General features: G+C 35.8%; 1 protein-coding gene across 1 annotated transcript in view; it reads left to right on the forward strand.

Annotated features, from left to right (window-relative positions):
• Positions 1-23,667, forward strand: part of ERC2 (ELKS/RAB6-interacting/CAST family member 2) — a gene marked incomplete at both ends in the record, with an annotated part of 440,763 nt that overhangs the window by 256,993 nt on the left and 160,103 nt on the right. The window contains one exon of the mRNA XM_082004800.1: positions 14,189-14,349. Within this exon, the coding sequence (XP_081860926.1) occupies positions 14,189-14,349 (161 nt within the window). The remainder of the gene's footprint in view (positions 1-14,188; positions 14,350-23,667) is intronic.

A 23,667-nucleotide genomic window follows, 5' to 3' on the forward strand; every position in this document is an offset into this window, starting at 1 on the left:
GTGCATTTACAGCAATGAGGGTTACTCTTTTGTAATGGTTAATTTTTCCTCCTCTTGAGGTGAAATGTTGCGTAACATTACATGAAGTACCATGCGATACATCTCAGATTAAACTATATTTATAATACAATACAGTAGGATACCAGTTATTCAAACAACTTGCATGACACTTAAGTTTGTCTGAGTGACTCAGAGTTTCTATCATGAGGAGTCACTGTCAGACAGGGAGACATGTACAGCAGGGAAGTTTGGATAACCAGGATCATATTGTGAGTATTTAGGGTTTTTTATTGACCAAATCTATTATATGTAGAAAGGTTATATTTTGGGTTTTTGTTCATTTCTAGAAAGCCTCTTTAATATTACACTATCACATAAATTTACTGAACAGATGTTGTATTATAAGCCATTACTTTTGATCTTGTCCTGAACAGTAGATTTTAGGTAAGTGGCACCAGCACAAAAAAGACCCTGGACTGAAAAAGCCAATTTACAAGAAGAGAATTGTTAAGCTCTAATTTTGAATAATAATTTTATTTACTCATTGTAAACATTGTTTCTTAAAGGGGAAAAAAGGCAAACCCTTAAGTATTAAGTGCCCAGCTCTCTTCCTAGATAAGAAAATATCCAAAGCACATCTTATATGTATTTGCTTACCACTTTTTTCTAACTTTTGTGTCCTTTGTCTTTGTTAGCTAAGAAACATGGACAGATATGATGATTTTGTAAATTATTTTATATTTTATTTTATATTTTATTTTATATTTTATTTTATATTTTATTTTATTTTATTACTAGCCTTGAAACACTATTCTTCTCAGTATCCCTATACCAGTCAAGATCAAGAAAAATCCAACTTTCAATATAAAATGCCTGCAGTTGTCTAAGCTGTGTTGCCCAAGTGAATGAGAATTATTGAAATCTCCTACAGCCTCTGTGGAGATTTTGCTTTGTAGAGGTGTTTCCTGTGGAATGCACCTTAGAGAGGGGAAGGAATTTAGATGTCATTTATGTGTGTATGTGTGTGCTCACTGAAGTGATTCTGAAGGTCTTATGTATGCACCAAGAAACTGGAGAAATTAGATATTTGGGAATGGAAATTGGTGGTCTTCCAGGCAATATTGGATCTAAAAGTGCTAAATCCTTTAATAAATAAACCTTGATTCAGACTGGAATGTCTTGGCTTGATCTTAAAGGTGATATTATGAAGGACTTCTAGCTGTTGACTAGCCTCAAAGATAATTATCTGCACATTCCAATCTTGTTCTGCCATCAGCAGTGCCTGAGGTCTAAATGGAGCAAATGTTATTTCCACTAGAAGTATATTATATTTAAACTATCCTTATTCCCAAACATTTAAAAAAATATTTGCATCTGACTGGAAATACGAAGAATAAGATAATTAAACAACTATGTAACCTGCTGCTTAGAGTCCGGTGTGCTTAACACAGGAGTCATAATTTCAGCCATTGTAGGCAGTTTTCTAACTATGACATCATATGTTGTGAGCACACAGTTACATTGTTGGTATTACTATTTTCATTAGGCTGTGGATGAAAGAATTAAGTTTTTCTTTGCTGAACATTTTGGAAGTGATATCTCTTAAAACATATCAATATGATGTTGAGGATTTTGCTCATAATACAGATCAGATGCTCAACTAATTTCATTTACTGTATCATGTGTTGGAGCTAATGTGAGAGACTGAATAGCCCGTCTGAAACAGTATGTATGTAATTTAACCGTTAAAGAACCATGTTTCTGTGTCAAGCACCTTGAAATGGATGGAAATGCTCTTCTGCCTTAAAAAACTACCTCCTTAATTCATAGTACGTAACTGCTTACTTAATAAATGATAAATCTCAGAATTTTTTGTTTGTTTCATAAGTTTTACCTGCACAAGTAAAATAGAAATTTGATTCTTTAAAGGACTTAACGGCCAGGTATAGCAGAGACTTCTGTAATAAAGTTTGTCTGTGGGACAAAAACCTGTACGAAGTTGAGAAAGCAAGCAAGCATTAATTTATAACGTGCTGTGTAAATATGTATGTTTGTAAATGCACTCTAATATAGCTTTAATGTATCCTTACTTGTGGGATTGTGCGTTCTTTGGATAGGGAGTCTAGATCTTAAAAAGTATTTCAAAAATACAACTTGATGTGGGCATAGTCATCTCTATCCTCTGAAACAAAACCTGTCTTTGGATGAGAAGGACTGAAGAATAGTGAAATATATGTCCTGGTGAGAATTGTTATACAGAATATGAACAGTGGCAATAGCAAAGGTGTTAGTTTACATGAAAGGTCAAGCAGATCCAAAATACAGTTTTCATCAAGGCCAGTTTAAGTCTCCCAGCTGTAAATTTTGTAAGTCCTGTCACTGAGCTTGTCATCTTAATGTCCCTATATTTTGCCTCGAAATAGAGTGCATAATACCAACTTGTAGATCTGCATGCTTATACTCTCCTGTATTTTGCCTTAGGTGGGAAGAGGCTTGAGAGACTAAGAAGGAAAACAAACTTTTAGCTGAGGAATAAAAGGCAGCTTATGTTAGTTAAATATTTTGTAACTACTTTTCCTTTTTTAATCGGGTGAGAAATATTATTGTTCTCATCAAACTTCACCTAATGTATTTTGCCTAAAAAAGTATGTATAGCTGTATAAAACTTAGACTTTATGTAAAAGTGCCCATTTCTTCGGTTTCTAAATAAAGTTCATACAACAGTTACAATAGTAAAATCTATAGTAAATTCTTTACAGCAGTTATTATGGTTGCCCAGTTCCGGCCAGGGCTTTATAATACAGTTTTTCTTAGGTTTCATATTATAAACGGATTATTACTTTATCTATACAGAAACTTTCTTCATACTACCTGTAAATAAAATTCCTGCATCCAGTGAGGCTGCCTTTCATAAGGATTGCTATTGTAATGTAATGTGAAGTGCAATTTAGGAAGCATGAAAGCTCTAGCTAAATATTGACAGCTGCTGTTCTTCACTATTTATTCTAGCAGATGGCAAAAACTGCTTGTAATCACTAAATGAGAAAAGCTGCCTTACCCCAGTTGTTGAGCATATAACCCGCAAAAAGGCTGAGCAATAACTACTTGGTAATAGTTGGGTAATCAATTAACTTCTGTAGGAAGATCTGTTAAAATATTTCAACTGTCACATCTTTTGGCTGAGAAGATAAAAAGGCAAAGACATTTAGTTAAGTGACTACTGAGCAGAATTTGGAACTGAAACATGCCAAGAATAACGTGGAGAAATGTTCCAATGTGACCTAGACCAGCAAGTTGGGAAGATGAAGTGGAAGACGGAGAATTGGTTCAGCAAATTCTGGGAACTTGCTAAAGAGGCAACTCTATGATATTTATTCCATCAGAAGCCAAAAGGGACTAGAATGGACATAGAAAACTGAATTGCACAGCATCGTAGTGGGGGGCTACTCGTGGACAGTTATGAGAGGGAAGAAGCAACTGAATTCAAAGAGCAGTGAGCTAAGCACCATTTTCTGCTGCCTTTTTCTATTATTTTCTTGTACCTCGTAGATGTTGGGATTATATAAGTACTCTGGAATAGTATAGTGATAAGGTGAATAGGGGTGTAAGTATTATAATCTTCTCCTCCTCCCCTCTTTCAGTCTAGTGAAGCAAAATCTATCACTAATAGAAATGCATTGTCAAATGCATGTTTGGCTGGTATATCATTAACTGCTTGAGGGGAGACAAACAAAAAGTCTAGGTGCTGGAACTTTGAGTATTTACATTTTTATACTTGGGCCAAACTCTCACGAAGTGATGTGACAGTATTGAAATCTTTGTTTTCTTTGTAGGTGATACAACAGTTTAAGTGACAGCTCTTTTTCTTCATGTGGGCATCCTCACTAAACCTTGTTTTGGTTCAGTGATAGTCAGACAATGTGGTTTTGCCGCTTGGAAAAGGGCAAGTTCTGTAATTCAGCATCTTTGTTTTTCCCAGTAATGTTTTTATTCATTTTTAACTGCTGCTGTATTTCACAAAGAGATGGAGGTGAATTTTTCAGGAGGTAACCTGGAGTAAAATAATTGTTATAAAGTCCTTTTACTTCCTTTCCTTCCTTCAGATAGTGATTGAGGAAAATTTTGCAGTTTCAGAAGGACAGTATTTCATGGGCTATCTTCCTACCCTTATCAGTGTTCTTTCCCTGACCTGATTTTATTCTCCTATCTGTGTAATCATAGTGAGCCATTCTTACAGAGTTTCTTTTCTGCATACTGTGTGTATAATTCTGCACATTCTGTCTCTTTGCAACTTTGCAACATCGTACACTGTCTGTGCAGTTATGTGTAAGGATCTGTTTAGTTACTGCAGTTTCCTCCTGAGCTAGTGTGCCTGCAGCATTCTGGAGGCATCTATGGGCTCTGTTGCTGCCTTTCCTGGCTTTTGCTAAGTGCTGGCAGACCTGCTCTCAGAGGCAACAGGCTTGTGCAACCACCCTCACATCTGGCTCCCTTTTTGCACAAGTAGTTTTTTCTGAGACTGTTGTGGAGTTCAGTTCAGCATCCAGCTCCTCCAGCACTGCTTTTTCCTCCCACAGGGAATTTCTCTCTAGCGTGTTGATTGAGGGGAGGCACTGTGATCTGTGACTAATTTGTCCAGTAACCTTATTACTGTGTAGTAGGTGTTGGGATAGTTTCATGAACAGGGAGCTACTATTTGAGCAAGATTTCCGTTTAGTGCTCTGAAAACTTGACATGCTGATTGTAAACTGCCTTCATGGAGGAATTCCTGCTGACAAATGCCGGGTTGATATTTTTGCTCCATCCTGTGATCATTCCTAGCTTATCATGTGTTAATAATTGAGTCCAGTTGTCAGACATTTTGTTGTCCCCCACAGGCCTCCCCTGGCTGTCCTATGGGGTATCCTATCCTGGACAGAGTCATAAGCACTTTGGTTCTGTTCCTATTGACTGGTATCTTCCTAAAGTGACCCCCCAAAGGAGGTTTGGTTTGGTTTTTTGGGGTTTGTTTGTTTTTTGGGTTTTTTTTTGTGATAAAGATTTCGTTCTAAGGAACCTTTTGCTTACCTAGGAAAGTACCAAAAATGACACAAAATAGATAACCTTTATTTTTAGGGCTTAAGTGCAGCTTATTTGAGTTGTAAAGAGAGCCTATATTGGTAAACTTGCATTGCTTATGTTTGTACCATGTCTGAAACAATTAACTTAGTCAACTATTTGTAGTCCTGCTCCATGCGTTTTCCTGCACTTCACCCATGGCTCTGGATAAATTTGAGTAAGGATGTAACTACCAATTGCTATATCAAGTATTAAAATTTTTCTAGATAAGAGTGATCTGCAAATGGTTGTGCCAGAGCTAGAACCTGGCTCTTTAATGTACAGACATACCATGACTTTTCTTAAGTTTATATAGCTGATGTTGCATTATATACAATAGGAATTATTTTTATTTTTTAAGCATGTAGCATGTCCATGCCACTTGTGGCTTTTGTAGGTGTGCCAAGCCAATAAAATATTGCATACGTGATTTTATAGTAAAAACACCAGAGAATTAAGTAAACAGGAAAAGATTACCTGTATTGAGAGAAGAGCACACATACAGCTTCCTTGGCCATTCAGTACTCACGTGAACACTATGCTGAAAGTCAGAGTACTAAAGACGGTATCAAATGTCGTTGGTGCAGAAGCTATACCTTGCTACCAGTTGCATGAATGTTTATTTAGCTTGCTGCTTATTAATATTACTCAGCTTGTGTCAAAACTAGATAGGAAACTGTATTTTTGAGATTTCTCACATAAAACTATCCAAGTATTTTCATACAATGACATTTTCACTTTAATAAATCATACTTGCTATTTCACAACACGTGAGCACATTGTAGCACATGGAGAAACTTGCGTACATAAACTACCTGTTTGCAATACGACTTTATACATACCATTTGAATCTCTGCTGCCTTTGGAAATATTCTAAGGGAGAAGCATTTCTAACTTTAACATACTGGGATTATGGATTAAAAGCAGTGGGGAAGTAGCTTTGTGCAGTGTAACCTAACAAGTGTGCTAAGAATCAACTTTTGGCAAGAAAACTCCCAATTTGCCCTCTCTCCCTGAAGTTGACCTGGTGGATGAAATAGTAGATGTGTGTATGATTCTAGGCATGCCTTCTCCAAAGATCAACATTTGTACACACTTTAGTCACCTTTTATACGCAGTGCTATTGACATTAACCAGAGAGGCCAGTCTGACAGCACCGTACTTTAACACCAGCTAAAGAGTTCTCTGCTCTACTTGCATGGTTTATCTAAAAAGACTCAACACTGAAATCACACAGCGTAATTGTTTTCAGTATATAAGAGTTCTCTTCCAGATACAATATCCTGTAGGACAGTTGAGTGTCCTACTCAAATCAACGTATGTTCAGTAGCTAATTCTATTACATATTCTTTTATACTTCTGAAAACATTAGGTTGAGCTCCGTAATTAATCAAGGTACTCTATCTAAATCTGCTTTCATTTGCACAACTATAAACCACCATTAATGCTACTTTTGTAATTAGGTTTGCACAGTATCAAACAAGTGTAAGTTAGAGCAGAACCGAGGTCACCAGCCTTTTAAAACAGTCACAGGCTTGCTCAAATGAAGATCAGTGGGAAAGGAGAGAAAACTAATAAGATGTGTCAATGAAATAATTAATTTTCAAACTAAATGAAAAAAAATTAAAAGATGCTACTTTTTTTTGGTAAAAGGTGGAATTGCACAATTGCTCAGGTGCTTGGTCTTGTTTCCATTACAGTGCATGTCTGGATGACTTCTAGAGTTGAATGAGGCTGGCAGTGAAGCCTTGTCAGCATGAAGTGTACCTTGGACAAAGAACATTTGTTGACTGATTCTTGCAACACCTTGGATACTGTATCTTTATTGACATTGTCTGAGGGTTTTTTTTCTAATTTATATAGCATTGCAAAATCAGAAAGTGATATTAATTACTCCATCATATAATTGTATTTTGCTGCTAATGAATGAGCTTTTGTTTGGGGTAAAACATTCCAGCTGCATCTGCGAGGAGTATTCTGCCGTTTCACCCATCCTTTTCAGTTTTGCAGGGGGTCACGTTCACATTTTGACACCGGGTTGTCATACAGTGTTTTCTAGTTGAAAGTAATTGAGAATACTATAACTGGAGGCCAGTTGTGTTTCACAAGATGAAGTGTTTAAACAGATGACAGTACTCCTGGGACTGCAGTGGAAGCACCATTTTTGTTTGCACTTGAGCATAATTTTTGTTTTAATCTGTCTAGAAACATGACCCTAGAGCACAGAGATTAACATTATTTATAGTATCGTTTTGATTTGACTCAACTGAAAAAAAAAATATATATAAAAGTTTTTGGTGTTGCTTTTGGTTGTTGTTTTGGTTTGGCTTTTTAAACTGATTATTATTCTATTTAACTGATTATAACCAATATTTTCCAAAATTATTTAATTATGTTTCTGAGTTATAGGTGAAATCACTATATTAATTGGAAGACCAGATAATGAATCCAAGAATGATATTGCTGTGGTCCTATATTTTATTGGATTACTGAAGTTTAGAATAAAAGATGATTGATGTTCTAACTGCCAAGGTCAAGAAAGTTAATAATTTTAAAACAGTTCCTAGAACTGTCTAGAAAAATCTTAAATTAACTTAATAAAGACCACTACATTAGTAATCCTTCCACTTAGGATATAGATTTCTTTTAATCTATGGGAATCCACTAAATTCTAGTATATTTTTATGTAGAGATGGACATATGTCTCTGTCATAACACCACGCTAATATAAATGAACATGACTGCTAGCCACCATGGGACATCCAGCAAGGAAATACTAAGGAAACTAAAGTACCTTCTCTCCCTGACTGTGCTCTTTACTTTCTCTCTTCTTTATCTGAATAAAACCAAACCTCGTGTATTATGAACATAGCAGTTAGCAAGAGGATTAAAAGATTTTAAATTCTACTTTGTGTATAAAGTAATCTCAATAAGGTTTCTGATTTCAAATTCTGCAGCGTGGCATCCCATTTGATAATTGGGCTCCTGTGTTCCTACAGAGATGGCAAGCCATTTAATGAGGATTGCTATTTCACTGCTTCTGGTAATTTGCGTAATACTACCACTACATTGCTGGTTGATACCATTGGGCCCTACTTGCCTAGTCTATTATGAATTTAAAAAGAGACAAACCACAAGAAAATTAACTATTATCCTGGATTTTATAAATGGTCTACTTAATTTCCTGTCACATCCTTCACATGTGATGTTTATTTTAAAGCTTATATACATTCTAGAATATGGTTACTTTTTTCTCTCTGACAATGTCCAAAACTGTGAGAGACAACATGTGTCTAATTTCTTCATTTGGAAAGGTTCAGGAGCATCAGCCTCCATAACTATACTGGTTTTGTTAGACCTGTTTCCTGGGTTTAAAAGCTGTGATGGAAGAAGTCAGAGGTGAGGAATTTGGCTGTGGATGACAAATGGGATGGGAAAAGAGTGGAGGAGAGGGTGACAAAGAGTTTATTTCCATGTCTTGTAAAGCTCAGTATGACACTTTGCTATGTCTGTTTGCTTTTGTGAAAAACACCTTTGTAATGAAACTGTTTAGGCAGTTGTACACTGGAGAAATTCCCATTAGAAACAGAAAGAAACAAGGTATTTGCAAACCATATTGCAGGACAGTGTTAGCGATTTTAAGAGCAGTAGGTCCACATGACTTGTGTTGGACCTCCTGTAGGTGTGTAATTGAATTAGTCATGAGATCGAGTGGTTCTCTGCATGGCCAGCAGCTGCTGGTACAGGATCCTGGGATGCCTGGCACTCATCCTTCGCTGTGCAAAGCATAGGCAATCCATTAGTGTAAAAAGCTGAAGTGTCCAGCCTGTGAGTCAGAAGAGCTGGTAAGTGGATATTTGTGTGCACAAATCCAGGTTTTTATCTGTTATCCCTCATCTCTGTGAATGTTTTATCTATGTCCTTTTAGTCCAGTGACAGAAAAAATTTGTAGGAAAATCACACAGAAAAACTTTGAGGAATGTAGTCTTTCCTTTTTTGCAGTCTCATGCTTAATCCTGGGGAAAAAACCCCAAATATAGTTTTTAGTAAATTAATCGTCACAGAACTGGAGATAGCCGAAATGTATATAGTGTGTAACTTGGCCAAAAAAAAAAAAAAAAAAAAAAAAAAGTATTTCCTTAACAAATGGAAAAAGAGAGAGCACCTCTGAAAACAACTGGATTTATTTTTACACTGACTGATGACTTCTTATAAAAATGCAGCTCACATAAGCCTGTACTGGATGAATGCAATCGTTTGTTAAAACTTTTTAATTTATTATCTGTAATGGTTAATGTTCTTATATTAAAGAAAAGTGAAGAATCTACAAGTAAATAGTAGGATTTTTTTTTTTTTACCATGTACAACTCATAAATGATCTGTGTGTACTAACACAAGATTAGGTTTTAAATTAAAGTAGGTATGGAGTTTTTGTATTGCTACTGATACTTGAAACAGTCAGTTAGGGAAATCCAAAACTCTTGTATTTATCACCAGTATCGTTGCTAAAATGAAGTGCCAACCCTTTAAAGATAGTAATACTAATAATACTAACCTTGATTGCTGGAAAGTTGCCAGCTCTTTGTCATCCTGCAGAAATATATTATACTTGAACTGAGAAAACATGCAATTGTGTGTGTCCCCCGCTTATTCCCGCAAACTGGAGCAGTATTATGTTAGCATGAGTTGTGCTGAGCCGAATCCAATCTGGAATTAAGAATGCTCCAGGGCATTTTTAATAAACTGTCATTCATTTGAACTCTAACCTTCTTTAACTTGCGGAATCTGGTAATGCAGATGTATGCTTCAGCCACATTAATTTCTGTTTCTTATCTTGGTGTGAAACACTGCTGATAGGACTTGAAAGTGTGAAGCTGCAGGAGAAGTAGAAAGTGTTCATTTCAAATAGATTCAAAACTAAGAAAGAATTATAATAGTTAAGTGTGGTGGTTTTCTGCCATTCTGAAAGGTGAACTTAATTCTAGATTTAATAAAAACCCTGAAGTGCTGAGGTCAGTTAGGTTTTCTGAAAGTATGAAGAAAAAAATGGCTTTTATTAGAAAATGCAAAGGATAAAGTGAGGCTGTTGTCTTGCAAAGGGGAAGGAAAACCCAGTTAATAATGTGTTCAGGGCATAGAGTACCTACTAGCAAAGAACTTTGTATTCAATGAGGTTCTCACAGTAAACTCTATCAAAACATGAATTCTTATTTATTCTTTAGCTTGTGTCTAAAATGGTGAAGTTCGTGATGAGAAGTAGCTAGGCTAAGAGATGTAAGTGGGAGAAAAAATGAGCGGGCTTTCAGGCCGTAACAGTCCTGCCAGGCTGGATCGGGAGCTGCCCTCGGGCGCCGGGGAGCCGTTTGGAGCTGTTCGCTTCCACCGGCCCAAAAGGTGCCGCTGCAGGGCCGGGCGCTGGGCAGGGGCGGCCCCGCGGCCGCCGCGCGGGCAGGCGGCGGCGTGGCGGGCGGGGTGACGGTGCTGCCCGAGCTTCCGCGGCTGGAGGCGCCGGTGCTGCTTGGGTCTGAGAACACTTTACCGATCAACAGCAATTACCTTGCGAGGCTTTTCTGTGTAAATAACGGTCTTAAGGATGCATATGTGCCAGGGTAGAATAGGTGCTTCGGTTTGGGAGGAAAATGGCTGGATGTTATATTACAGGTGGCAAATATGGTCATGAATACAAACTTTTTCTTGATCCTTTCTACAATGATAAGAAAAGTATGTAACTGTGTTACTTGGTCATTATTGAACTGGTGCTTCAGTTGGGGACTCAGTCCAGTATCTGGAGAGTGGAAAAAATAAAACTGGAAGGCAGGAGCGTATCGGTGCTTTGGAGAGGAAGGGACTTCTGGACACGCATAATTCTCTAGATGAAGTGCCCCTAAATGCAGCAAAAGAAGTATTTGCCGTAGGTCGGAAAGCTAAAACTTTTCACTGGAAGTACTGGATTTGTTTCCATTCCTTACAGTAAATCAACATTAACTCTTAGGCTTTTTCTGCTCTCATTTTAATTATAATATCAAAGAAGAGAACATATGCTTATATTAAGAATTTTATGTTTACAATGCTTATTTCCCCCTAGACTTTTATATCTAGCTAATATTGCCTTCAGTGTTTAAAGTTAATTTTCCATTGTAGTATATCCACTACGGCTATGTAGTAAGCATGCTAAGATGATTGTGTATGAAACTTCACCATTCACAGATTTACATTCGATAGTAGTTGATTTAAAAAAAAAAAATTAAGAAACTGGTTTCTTTTGCACATGCTTGCCAGTTGAATTCTGGTGTAGGTGTTGGTGAGACAGCTAACTAGGAAAAACATACAACTGTGAACTTGGGTCACATTCAAAAAGTGAAGGAAGAACTATCTGGCAAATATTCTGTTCAAAGTGTAAATGAAAATATAACTCTCAAGTCTACATGTGTTAACGATTTGTGGTTTGAAAAAGTTTTCAGATTGAAATTTTTAAAGGTTTTTTTCTGTCTCTTTTAAACTTTGATCCCTTTTGTCTGGTAATATAAGGATATGTTATTAATATACATTAACAAATCCACAGCTTTGTTTTCCGCAAGTCTTTATTTCCCTTAAATGTTTTAAAACGTAACTGTTGTGATATATCAGAATTTAGGTGAGCGTTCAGTCAGTCAGCAGGTTGGGTACTAAATTCAGCTGAACCTGTAGGAAAAGGAGTGCAATGATACCAAAGATATGAAGTGCTACTACTCTGCCTTTTTATATTCTCATCTGCCAAATAAATCTGCAAGTGTGGAGTGGTTTTGTGTTTAAAGATACTGTCTCAAACAAGAGTCTGTATGACTGAATGACTTTGCAGACTTGAATCCTTGCTATTGTTTCCATTCATGTTTCTTGCCTGGAATTAACTAACAGGCTGGAGGCTCAGTAGAAGCTATATGCAGTTTTTAAAGAACACAAGGATGAGCCTAAGAAATAACCCAAGAAAAGAGGTAGAAATATCATATTATGTTTTAGTAGTTGAGGCTTGTCTGTGTTGGAGACAATGAGTTTGTGTTCTTGTACTAAAACAGAAAACGAAGTATCTGGTATTGTATTAGAAATTTAGTATATTTTTGAAGAAATATGATCTGTCTCTCTCCTGCTGTTTTTGTTTTTTGTTTGTTTGTTTTATTTTTTCCCCCTGGGATTTAAGTGCAACTCCAGCTCTTTTATTTTTTTATTTCCCTTAAGTATATTTTCTCTTTGCTGCATCTACTGTGGAAGTTCACTAGATAGTCATTTTACAAAGATATCTAGAGCCTTCATCTTCCTTCATGGCTGGCTTTAGTGGAATCTTGCACCTGCACAGACTCTACTACACAATTTGTACTCCTTGCTATTTCATTTATCAGTATTACACTGGTTTTACTTTGAGTGGAAGGTTGAATCTAAGTACATTCAATGCTGTTGGTAATTTCGATTCTGCATTCATGAAATACAACTTCTTATGCACTGAAGGGTGTCAGATGTGTTCAGGTATTCCATTGGTCTTAGTAGAGTGTTTATAAAGATGCAGAGGCAGCTGGTGTAGAAGGAGTAAGTAATCAGTGTATCACAGGGTGTGAGTCCTCATTATAATTTGATAAAGACTGTAGTATTAATTTTGCTTTATTGAGCCTGTTATATAGGAGGCAATTTGTGTTCAAACTGAAACACAAATATGTGGCTTACAATCACTGATTGCACGCTAGTAGGATTTAGATAACAACAACAAACAAGAAGTAAGCATGAACTTGGGAGAAAAATATCTTATTTTCTCTGTAGCAACACTGATGACATGACCACAGTGGAATATTGCCAGACTTCTCAGTATGCCAGCAAAAGTGAACACTTTTCAATGACTTGCCTAACATGAACAACTGGAATATATCCTCTCTCCCATTTCATTTTATTTAGATGTTCTTCCTGAAGTGTTCACTAACTTATTAAATGCTAATATTTGGACAAAGGAGGTAAGAAAGAAAATACAGGAAAGGGGACATTCATTATTAATTTTAATTAATCAACAAATTAAATCTGTTGTTTACCTGCAGCTCTTAATGTAAACTGTATCATTTGAACAGGGGGAAATCATACTGTTGGCCTGGTTACCAGAGACTATTTGTGACCCTCTGGTTCTTTGAATATAATGATTCACCTCACAAGTAAATTTTCTGCTGCCAGACAGGTGTCATATGTAGTCTCCATTCTTTAGTGTGCTCCTTAAATAACATGATGGACCATGTTTTACACTTATTTACTTCTGAATTTTGTTTTCTGAAAAGATGAAGGTTTTCTGAATTCGTGCAATAAGCAATTTACCCTACATCCAGTTGATGTTTGCCAACTCCAAAGAAAGAGTGGGATCACCCTACCTTTCCGACTTCATACATCAGAGATTCGCACAGTTGCCATGAGCAAAATAACTTGGTTGTTATTAAAGCAGTAACAGACATGTAAAGTTCAGAATCGTAGCATAATTCAGGTTAGAAGGGACCGCTAGAGGGGCAATGCAGTCTAAACCCCTGCTCAAAGAGGGGATAACTTCAAAATTGGATCAGATTCTGCAGGCTTCATTCAGTCAAGATCTGAAAATACCCAAGGATTGGAGAGTCTACAGCTTCCCTGGGCAACCTGTTCTGCACAGAAGGGTGTGCGTTTTTTGGATGAGAAATACATGGATTGTCATGACTAGTTTTATATTAAAATATATACCTATATCTGCATGAAAATTTCTGAAATTACTATTATGATGAGGTACCACCACCCTGAATATAAATAATATACATGGTGCAGAAAATATTTATAAATTGTCTGTATGTGGCAATGGCCCATGTTAAATAGATTTCTGGTGGTCTGTGTTAGTTCTCTTTTGTATTAATGTTGCTTATTACTCAATGGATTCATGGAAACATTGAGAATTTTTGGTATTTAAAAACTACTTTTGTTAGTTTTTAAAACAGTTAGGAATAGATTTCAACAGCCATTTACTTAAAATAATTCCTTTTGCGGTTTTTTTTTTCTTTATTTATATAGATTTAAGATTTAATTACTATAAAGAATATGGAGCTTAAAAAGGTCTCTCTCTTAGGTAGAAGAGCTGATGAATGCACTGGAAAAGACTAGACAAGAATTAGATTCTACCAAAGCCCGTCTTGCCTCAACACAGCAGTCTTTGGCTGAAAAAGAAGCTCATCTGGCTAACCTGAGAATAGAGCGAAGAAAACAGCTTGAAGAAATTCTAGAAATGAAGTAAGTGCATTGATTTTGCTAATTTCTAGAAAAATTAAAATTACTACTTTCTTTCCATGAGAGATGGTGGTTTTTTCCTGTAAGTGTTTTTTCTATGTGTATATCTAACGTCTACTAATAGTTGTAAGACTGCTAAATTCATTTTGAAATATTGAAATGCAAAAACCTTCATTTTAGAAGTACTCAACAATTGACATGAGAAGAGTTTTTTGAAAGCTGTCTTTTGTTACATGCAAATAAAATATCAGCACAGTATAACTTCCAGGAGAAATTGAGGGTCTAAAGCCCCATCTTCCAGTGGGAATTCTATGTTGGAGTTTCTGTTAGTGTCAAATTCAAGGAAAGGGGTTTATGAAATTTATGTGGATGGTGCAAAGTTTATTGCATTGAATTGGTTAAAAAAACCCCCAAACAACAAAAACCTATTTGCATATACTTCTCTGTATATATGTGTACTGAATGAAAAAGATAGACCTATAATTTAAATCTAACTTCCTACCCACAATGAAGGTTACGGGTTGTTAAAGCTCTGACATGATCTTTAAAATTGGCAAAAAAAAAAAGTGAACCTGTTATGACTTGGCCAGGCTGGTAAGTGTGTAGTTAACATTCAACAAAGAAATTTCACAGTTGTAATTTCGAAAGTGTTTTATTGAGGGAAGGGAAAAAAAACCCCCGAAACTCTTAAGCCATATACAACTTCAGCTAAGTTATTGTAGATATCCTTACATTCTAAAGCAAGGTAAATAATCAGAAAAAAATAGAGTTTTATAAAAGTAGGTTTTAAGAATGGCTGCCATGTAATACAGGTGCAGGAATATGGTTATGTAAGCATGAATGTTTCCAGAGAACTCAAAAGGACTTGTGCTTTTGACTTTACTGAAATCTGTATCTATACAGAAAAATGAGAGCACACACAAATTAGAGTAGTATGTGATATATTCTATATTAGATATATATTTTTAGTTTCCTGATTTTCTTTTATATGTACATATTAATTCACCTATGATAACCAGATGCTCAGTGCCAGTATATTTCATGCAGTCGTCTATTTTCTATATAGTGCTTTGGTCTGTTTCTTTGACTGCGTGCTTCTTTTCCATTCCAATGGTAAGATTGGTTTTTTCTTTTTATCATAATTATCAATTATTGAGCAACATAGGGGAAACAAGCAGTATCTTTAATTCTATTATTTTGGCTTTTTTGGTTGGGTACACAGAACATCATGGAAGAACTGTGTAAGGAATGTATCTTCAGTCTGGGAAGTAAGGTTGGCAAAAACTGGTGAAGTTTGACTTTTCTGTTGATAAAAGCTATTCTATTTTATGAATAAAGGACTGAGTGAATTGTACTAGTAGTGAAAGACCCAGTATCAAAGGTCCAAGTTAGGAATAGTTTAGAATTTAACATGAGATATAAACATATAATGTGTTTTTACAGTGTAAATTTTAAACATAAAATAGGAAAATCAGAAGAAAATTGTAAATTAGCATGTAAAAAATTAAATTAGTAAAAATTTCTAGTTAAATGTATGTTGGTTTTTTCTTTGAGTAGTCATTAGTATGGTTTCTTATGTAAAAAAGACTTCTTTCTTATTTTTCTCTTTTGCCTTTGATTTCTTAATTGCTACTTTGTTAGCTGTGTAAGTGCGTAGACTTTTTCTGCCATTACCTTTTTTCTGTCTTCAGGAGAAGCAATTGTTCCTATACCGTTTTCATTTTTAATCCTGAACTGACCTAAAATTCATTTGAAATTCTAAGTTAATAATAAAACCTTTCTAAACTGTGATAATAAAATACAATTAATTATAATGCATACTTCTTCCTACTTAGGCCACAGAGAGTTCCCTAATCCTCTACTAGGTAGCTTTGCCAGCTACCTAACCCTGTGTTGTTACCTCTAAGAGTCTAATGCTTTAACTGATAAACAAATAACTCCCCCTGAAATCTGTGATTCAGCTAATAACTTAGAATTAGAACTGACTTTCATTAAAAAAAACAGATATTCTATTATTATCTTTAATTCTATCCTAACTTTAGTTTCTGTGAAATATGTTACAAGGCTGAGTTCATATTGGAGATGGTATCGAACAGAACTTGTATTGCTTGTGGTGAGATGGAAAGAAATCAATACGGCTGTCAGACATCAGGGTGGTTTTGCTGGTCGAGGAGATAGGCAATAGAGTTAATGTACAAAACAAAGCATATAAAATCATGGCACAATATTACTAGAGAGAAAAAATAGAATAATGACAGAAATTTACATGATCGTATTTACTTTTATTCTTTTTACTGCCTCTTTAACAATATTAGTACTGAATCAAAGAAGGAAAAATGAATATAATTTTTTTGAGCTCTCTGTATGGGAAGTGCTATTAAATATGAATTAAATGTAATTTAAATACTAAACATAATTTAATAGATAGACATGTATTAGTAAATGACTTTTAGAAATAATTCAGCTATTTCATTACAGTAGTTTAATTTTTTAAATTGCTCACTAAGTGCATGACAAACTTCATGAAAACTGCTGCATTACAACAGAATATACTAAATATGGCGTTACATTTTTTTTATGAATAACGTATTCTCAAAAAACAGAATGTAGAAGCTAAGACCCAAACGTCCACTGACAGTATAACAATAATTCTGTGTTGTAGTAATATATTAAAATCGTGTGTCTTCTCTGTGATATTTTAAGATAATTTATTAATTGGCAGCACTAACCATAACTTTTATTTATAATTTTTTAAATTTAATACTGACTGATTACAATTTTTGGCTGCCAGCTTCCAGTTAAATAGGCATGAACTGTGTGTTTACGAACATTCAGGATGATTTCTTATGCTTATATTATGTTCAAGTTCCAAACATAACTCTGCATTCTAGGCCCATCTGGCTGACATTGCCAAGATCCATCTTAATTTACTGGCTACAATCAGTTGTCAGTTTTAGATAACTTCTTCAGTTGTCATTACATATTCCCATATACATTCAGTTATTTAAGGAAGTTTAGAATAAAAATACATAGCAGCTTAATCTTGTTCATTATCTGGTTGGTCTTTTTGAAACGGAAACTAGATAAGTACCCATTAATGAAAGGTAGTTTGATAGAAGGGGATAGACATCAAGTTATTCTTAACTTGATGCCAACGTTAAAAACTAAGATTTATTTTAAAGAATTCCAAAATGTTAAGTTTGCAGAAGGATTTGCATTTTCATTTTACTTTCTAGATATGTGATTCCCTCCTCCCTCCCCCCCCACCCCCCCCCCCCCCCGCCCCATCTATTAAAAATATTACTATATTAGTTCTGGAGGAATTATTTTTGTTACGGTCATATTGTTTTAGCAGTGCACACATAACTCATACTGGCATTAATGGAAGTTACGCATACATGTTAACAGTAAAATGCAGCATGTGTTCATATCCATCATTTTGCCCAATTGTCTTAATGCTTTGTGCTCTTTCTATCTCTGAGCATAAAAAGAAGATGCACTTTTTTATTTTTTAGTAAGTGCTAGTTTAAAAAAAAATCTGTATCGCATAGTGTGACAAAAGGCATGTTAATGTTTTGGAAAAAAATGTATTTATCATCCACCAATTGAAAAATCCAAAAATGTTTCAATTGGCCTAAACTTAAAAACTGGTAGTTAGAAATATATATCCAGACTACCTTTTCCAAAGACTGTTTTTGTTTTCTTAGAGTCCATAAGGAGGAGCGCAGCCCACTGAGAACTTCACAAGGCTTGCCTAGAAAAGCTTATTCATTTTTGTAATGTGAAGATCTTGAGGGTAGGAGAAGTTTCTGTGCTGTGATGTGGTGGAGGTTTTTTCAGATGTTTCAGAAATGCCATATTTGTAGGGCATACTTTCATGACCACAAGACATCCAAAATACTTTCATACAGATGTCCTTTCCTATATGGTGGTTCCTTCCAAAACTCATAAACTTGCTTGTAACAAAATTATATAGCTGTAGAGATAGATGAATTATTCATATAATATTAAAATTGCTTTATATAGGTATATGAAATAAATGCCTGTCCTTACGGAAAGTGGATTTTACTCTATGGGATAGACCATCTTTTTAGGAATTATGAAAATTTTCCCTTTGAAAGATATAAAGTTTGACCTGGAGAGCCAATAGTTATAAAATAAAGTCTAATGGCATGTGAAGGAAAAGATATAAAAATTATTATCACCTTTTTTGTTAGTTCAACTTTTAAATTATATGCAGGTAATTTTCAAGCGGCAACCACTGAAGTAAAAAAACAGCCAACCCCTCCAAACACCAAAAACTTGCATATCAAAACTTGGGGTTTTTTTGGTTAAAAGCCCTTAAATTAACTTTCTGTGGTGTTTACTCTACTTAGAAATATGTTTAAATATGAGATTAAAAAAAACAAACTATTTTATTGTGGTTTTGCATTAATTTGATGATCTTTCAGTGACTTAGTTACATGTGACAAACACTGCACTTAGTAGTGAGTAACCATAGGATTAAACCCCCAAAAGACTGAACTTCATGTTTTGACTTGAAGATCTGTGAATTCCTAATTTTTGAGATTCAACTGTTAATTACTGTTTCCTTTAGCAGTCAACTCAGCACACTCAGTGCTCTGAAGCTTTCAGGGTATCCTGAATGAAATTCTTGCCAAGAGTTTGAAAGGCAATTTCCTTGCCCTTGATAGAGTTCATGCCATCACCTGTGGGTATTGCTAAAACAGTTTTGTTGGAAGTGAGTTTGCCTTGAAATTCACTAAAAATTTCTAGAAGAATATATATTTTCCCTTATGTGGAATAAATCGGATTACTTCAGTAATGAAGCATTAAAGATCTCCTAATAAAATAACCAGCTACTAGTCCTTTTATTCAATAATAAAAAGAGAACATTGCTGTCCTGTCCAAAAAAAATGTAGTTTTAAATTAGATTTTGCAGTAAATTTTCTTACAGTGACAGTATAAAATTAAACACACCTTCCTTTGTTTAAGAATGCCCACCATTTTTTTCACTGAAGATAATAAATGAATATTGCTTCTCTGTTTTTCAGTATGTTTACTTTATTCATTTAACAGCGCCTGTGTGTAGTCAAGGATGGAATATTTGTGGGAAGAAGAGGATAAAATGTTTTTTCTACCAAGCATTCAGTCCCACCTGCTGCCACTTTTTGCAGAAAAGCTGAACACATACTGCACTTTTACCTGCTGGGTTAGTGGTTCAGCTGCTCTGCCAAACAAGGACAGGGCACTTGTATTATTTGCCACTAGATGCTTGTCTCTGGTGCAAGACCATGGTCTGGATCTGCTTGGTTCACCAAACTGAGTATGAACAGCAGGAAGCTTGTCTTGTTGTGGGGAAGACAATGTGTCTTGTCAGTTTGTCTGTCACCTGGTCTGACAGGTCCCCTCCTTCCTTTTTAGTGCAGGAAATTCAAACATGGACAAGTATACAAATAGCTTCAAGTGGACTTTTGAGGATATTGTAGGGATGAAGAGGGTCTTTGAATGGATTCTGGAAGTCAGGGGTCACAGCTTAAGGGGAAGACTGTGTAAGATGTAAAACTAGAGAATCACAGAGTTTGTAGAGAAGACAAAGTGCTTTATGAAGTACTAGTGGCAGAAGTATAAGGAAGTTTACCATTCATCTGGTTTTCTGCAGACACAACCCTTTTTTCCATCTATAAATTTTACTGGAGAAGAAGTTGGGGATTTCACATCTGTATAGCAGCTTAGAAGGAGCTGCAGCTCTGACAAGAGCTGTTGGATGTCCAGAGAATCTAGACATGTTTCCAGCACCCGGACAAATCAGCTCATGTCCCTGCCTTGCATTCTCCTGTTAGTATTTCCATCCATCACCATCTCAGACTGGCATTTGGGGAGGGAAAGGGAGAGGAACTCAACATGTTTTCCTTTATTTATGTCCTAATTACTCCACCCCAAGAGGTTCTGTCGCCCACAGGATAGTGGTTTCTTCCTCATCACTGTGGGTACAGCTATGGTCCAAAGTGCTTCTGAAATCTCTGTGTGAGTAGTAAATTCAGTGTATCTGGAACATTTCAGAGTAATTGTGTATGCAGTTCACCTGTTCAGTGCAGACACAGGCCAGAAGCATGACACCCACTGACAGGAAAATCCTTGATGAAGTTGTAGGGACTCTACTTGCATGTAGTGATGAAGTTAATTTTCTTTTTTGGGGTTCTTCCATACGGCAGCAAGGATGAGGAAAGCAATACAGCAAGGCAGGAGAAATTGGCAGGGTGATTTAAGGTTGGAATTACTCTTTGAAATTGCTTGGAACTCACTCTTTAAAACCGCTTAAAACAATAGTTTCCCTGTAGACACTGTCTGCTTTCTGTGTTACAGTCAGGCAGTGCTTTTCCCTTGCCCCCTTTTCAGAAAGAAAAGCAAGAAAGTAGATAACCATTTCTCTTGCCTACACTGGAAACTGAGGTGTTTAACTAAAAGGTGTAGGCAAAGATGCTTAGTTTATGCTCCTTTTTTTAATGCTAGTACATTCTAAAAAAAAGCCAGCACTTACCCTGGGGATAGTTCTAGGCTAAATAATTAGTAGTGGATACATGACATTATTAAAGGATACTCTCTGAATTGAACTTTAAGCAAATACATCATGGTCAGATTTCTTAGACTGTTAATAAAGTATTATTTTGGAAGTAGGATAATTTAATTTTTTTTTTCTACTTTGTCAACTCTAATAGAGCCTATATTTTGGGAAAGATAGTTATGGTAATTTCTCTAACATGAATTCTTTAACGTATCTTTACTTACTAGGCTAGGTAACAGAGTAGTATATAAATAGCTGTGGAGAAAAAATAATTGTCAGAAAGCGGTTTACTATTTTTTGTAATTTTATTAGAGGCATTATTTTGACTTGTTTCAGCCGTGTAATGTATACTATAAACATGTTCAGTGAATGGATAGCAAGTTGATTGTCTCAAAAATTGTACCATTTCAAATGTAGAACACTAGGCTGTTTTTTAGTAACCTGTGGACTGCTTCCATTTAATTGTAGGATCCATGCTGAGAGTGTAGAGAGTCATATCCCAAGTTAAATACAAACAAAACAGCAGGATGTTGATACAACTGTGACTTCCATAGGAAGTAGTTAGAATGGTAATGTGGTCTCCTTCTAACTTGGGTGGAAAGTCTCTTGTGACTGCTTTTGCCCCACAGACCTGTAACACAGCATGCCTTGACTAACATTTTTGACACCAACTTGCAAACACCATAAAGATTAGAGAAACCCAAATGAAGGCTTTGTTCTCTGGAACAGAAGCTTTCTTGACTAAAATGAAGAGATGTTTTTCTTTTGTAAACAGCAGAGGGGCACAAAGCAATAAAATGTTTCTCTCTGTGAGAATAGAATGAGCGAACTGTTCCCTTGGCAAAGCGCTTCTCTTATTTATGAGTGTCACCAAGTTCCTATTCACTTGAGAATCTGATCTGTTTAGACAAAATAATAGTATATTTTGATTTTATAAGATTTGTGATGTTTGAAATTTCATCAGCATGGGAAGAAAGTGTGCAATTTCTTTCCTTCATGTTATTCTTGTTAAGGTCATAATTTACTTTCAAAATAGATTGTCACCTGCTATTGAAGGTCAGTAAGATCAATTTAGAATTTCTCCAAAATGTGATGAGAGCCTGTATTTTGCCTGCTTTTATATGGGTATCCAAGCAAAGGAAGCTGGAACCTCTCCCATGTTTCCTGCCCCTTTAGACAGCGGGAGAGTACAGTAACAACCTTTTAAATGTGCTTCCCTCTGAGGAAGGCAGTGTCGTCTTCTCTGTTATGGAATGTCAGTAGTGCTTCTTATGTCATATAAGCTTTGTCTGAAGGCAAACCAGAAAGAGTTCAAACATATTCCATACAACACGTACTGTGCTTATAATAAATAAGCATACTTTTCTGATCTAGAAAATGGGTCTGGATTTTGACCAGCTTGTTTTCTTCATCTCATAAGTATTTTGGTTTAATTATCATGTGTTTCCATGACTAATGTTCTCAAGAAACTATAGGGATTTAAGCTTCTCACTCTCTGGTTGTAAAAATGATCTTCCAGGTTCCTATGAACCATAAAGTTTGAGGCTTCTGCCAGGCAGACAGTGACTTAAATGGTAGTTGCCACTCTGTATCCTAGTAGTGCACTTTTCTTTCTGATTTTCTTTTCTCTACCCATTCAGGTACCTTGCCTCAGTAGAAAAACAACAGTCAACGCTCCAGCAAACATTTTATGTTGGAAATTCCACAATACTTTGTAGGGGTTTTATTCCTCAAGCGCTTTCCCCAGAACCTGAATGGTAGAGAGATCAAGGGGATCCTGCAGCTGCTTTATGAGGGAAAGACTTAAAGGCTTTTCACTCTGGGGAGGGTAAGGCATGGGGAGGATATGTTTGAAGTGTGCAGAATCTCAAAGGCAGGCATAAACTGAATGTAGAACTGTTGTTTGCCAGATCCCCCGGCATGAGGAATATCAGGCACTTGCTGAAGTTAATCAGTGATCGATTTGAAAGAGAGAGAAGTGCTGCTGTATGGAGTGGTTGGTTGGTGACCTTCTGGAACTTGCTTCCACAGAAGGCAGGGTGGCATCATCTGGTTCAAAAGGGTTTAGACAAATTCATGGACAAGAGGTCCATAAATGGCTACTTCTTTATACTCTTTGGCTGTTGTTCTGAACTACGTTCCTAAAATTTATTTTCTCTTGAAAGTATTAGCTCTTTCTTCCCACATTGGTCCCTTACACTGAAACACACATAGTTAATGATCAGATGTTTTTAAAACCCTTTTTTTTTTTTTTGAGAACCACTTTTATTAAGTCAGCTAATACACTCTGGAAAGATTAAAGGCCACACTTTGAATAGGCTTTTGCATCTTCTGTTGCCCAATAGTGTATAAGTGGATTACAAGATGATACAAGTGACAAAATGATTGTTTTGGAGTGCAGATTGTAAGAGTGAGATATGAGAGTTACATGACATTCTCTAGTGATTGAACCACTTAAAAGACAGACAGGATTAACAGTGCTTCAGGTTTACAGGTGTCTCAAGCTGCTTGAAGGACTTTGAGATGCAGAGTATTCTAGTCTTTTGTACTACAAATGAAAATTTGAAGAAACAGTTGCAATTAAAAATCATTACATTTGCTTCTCTTCTTTTTTTTGGCTTTTTTAAAAATCAACCTCTTTCAACTAAAATGCTTTTCTGTTTTTCAATTTATAAATGTGTTAGGGTTTAAAATACCTCAGTTTAATCTATGATACATCTTGAGTTGTAGCATTCTAAATTCATGTGAGGTAGAAT

The sequence above is a fragment of the Phaethon aethereus genome (genome assembly GCF_964289735.1).
Source record: "Phaethon aethereus genome assembly, chromosome: 11".
NCBI lineage: Eukaryota > Metazoa > Chordata > Aves > Phaethontiformes > Phaethontidae > Phaethon > Phaethon aethereus.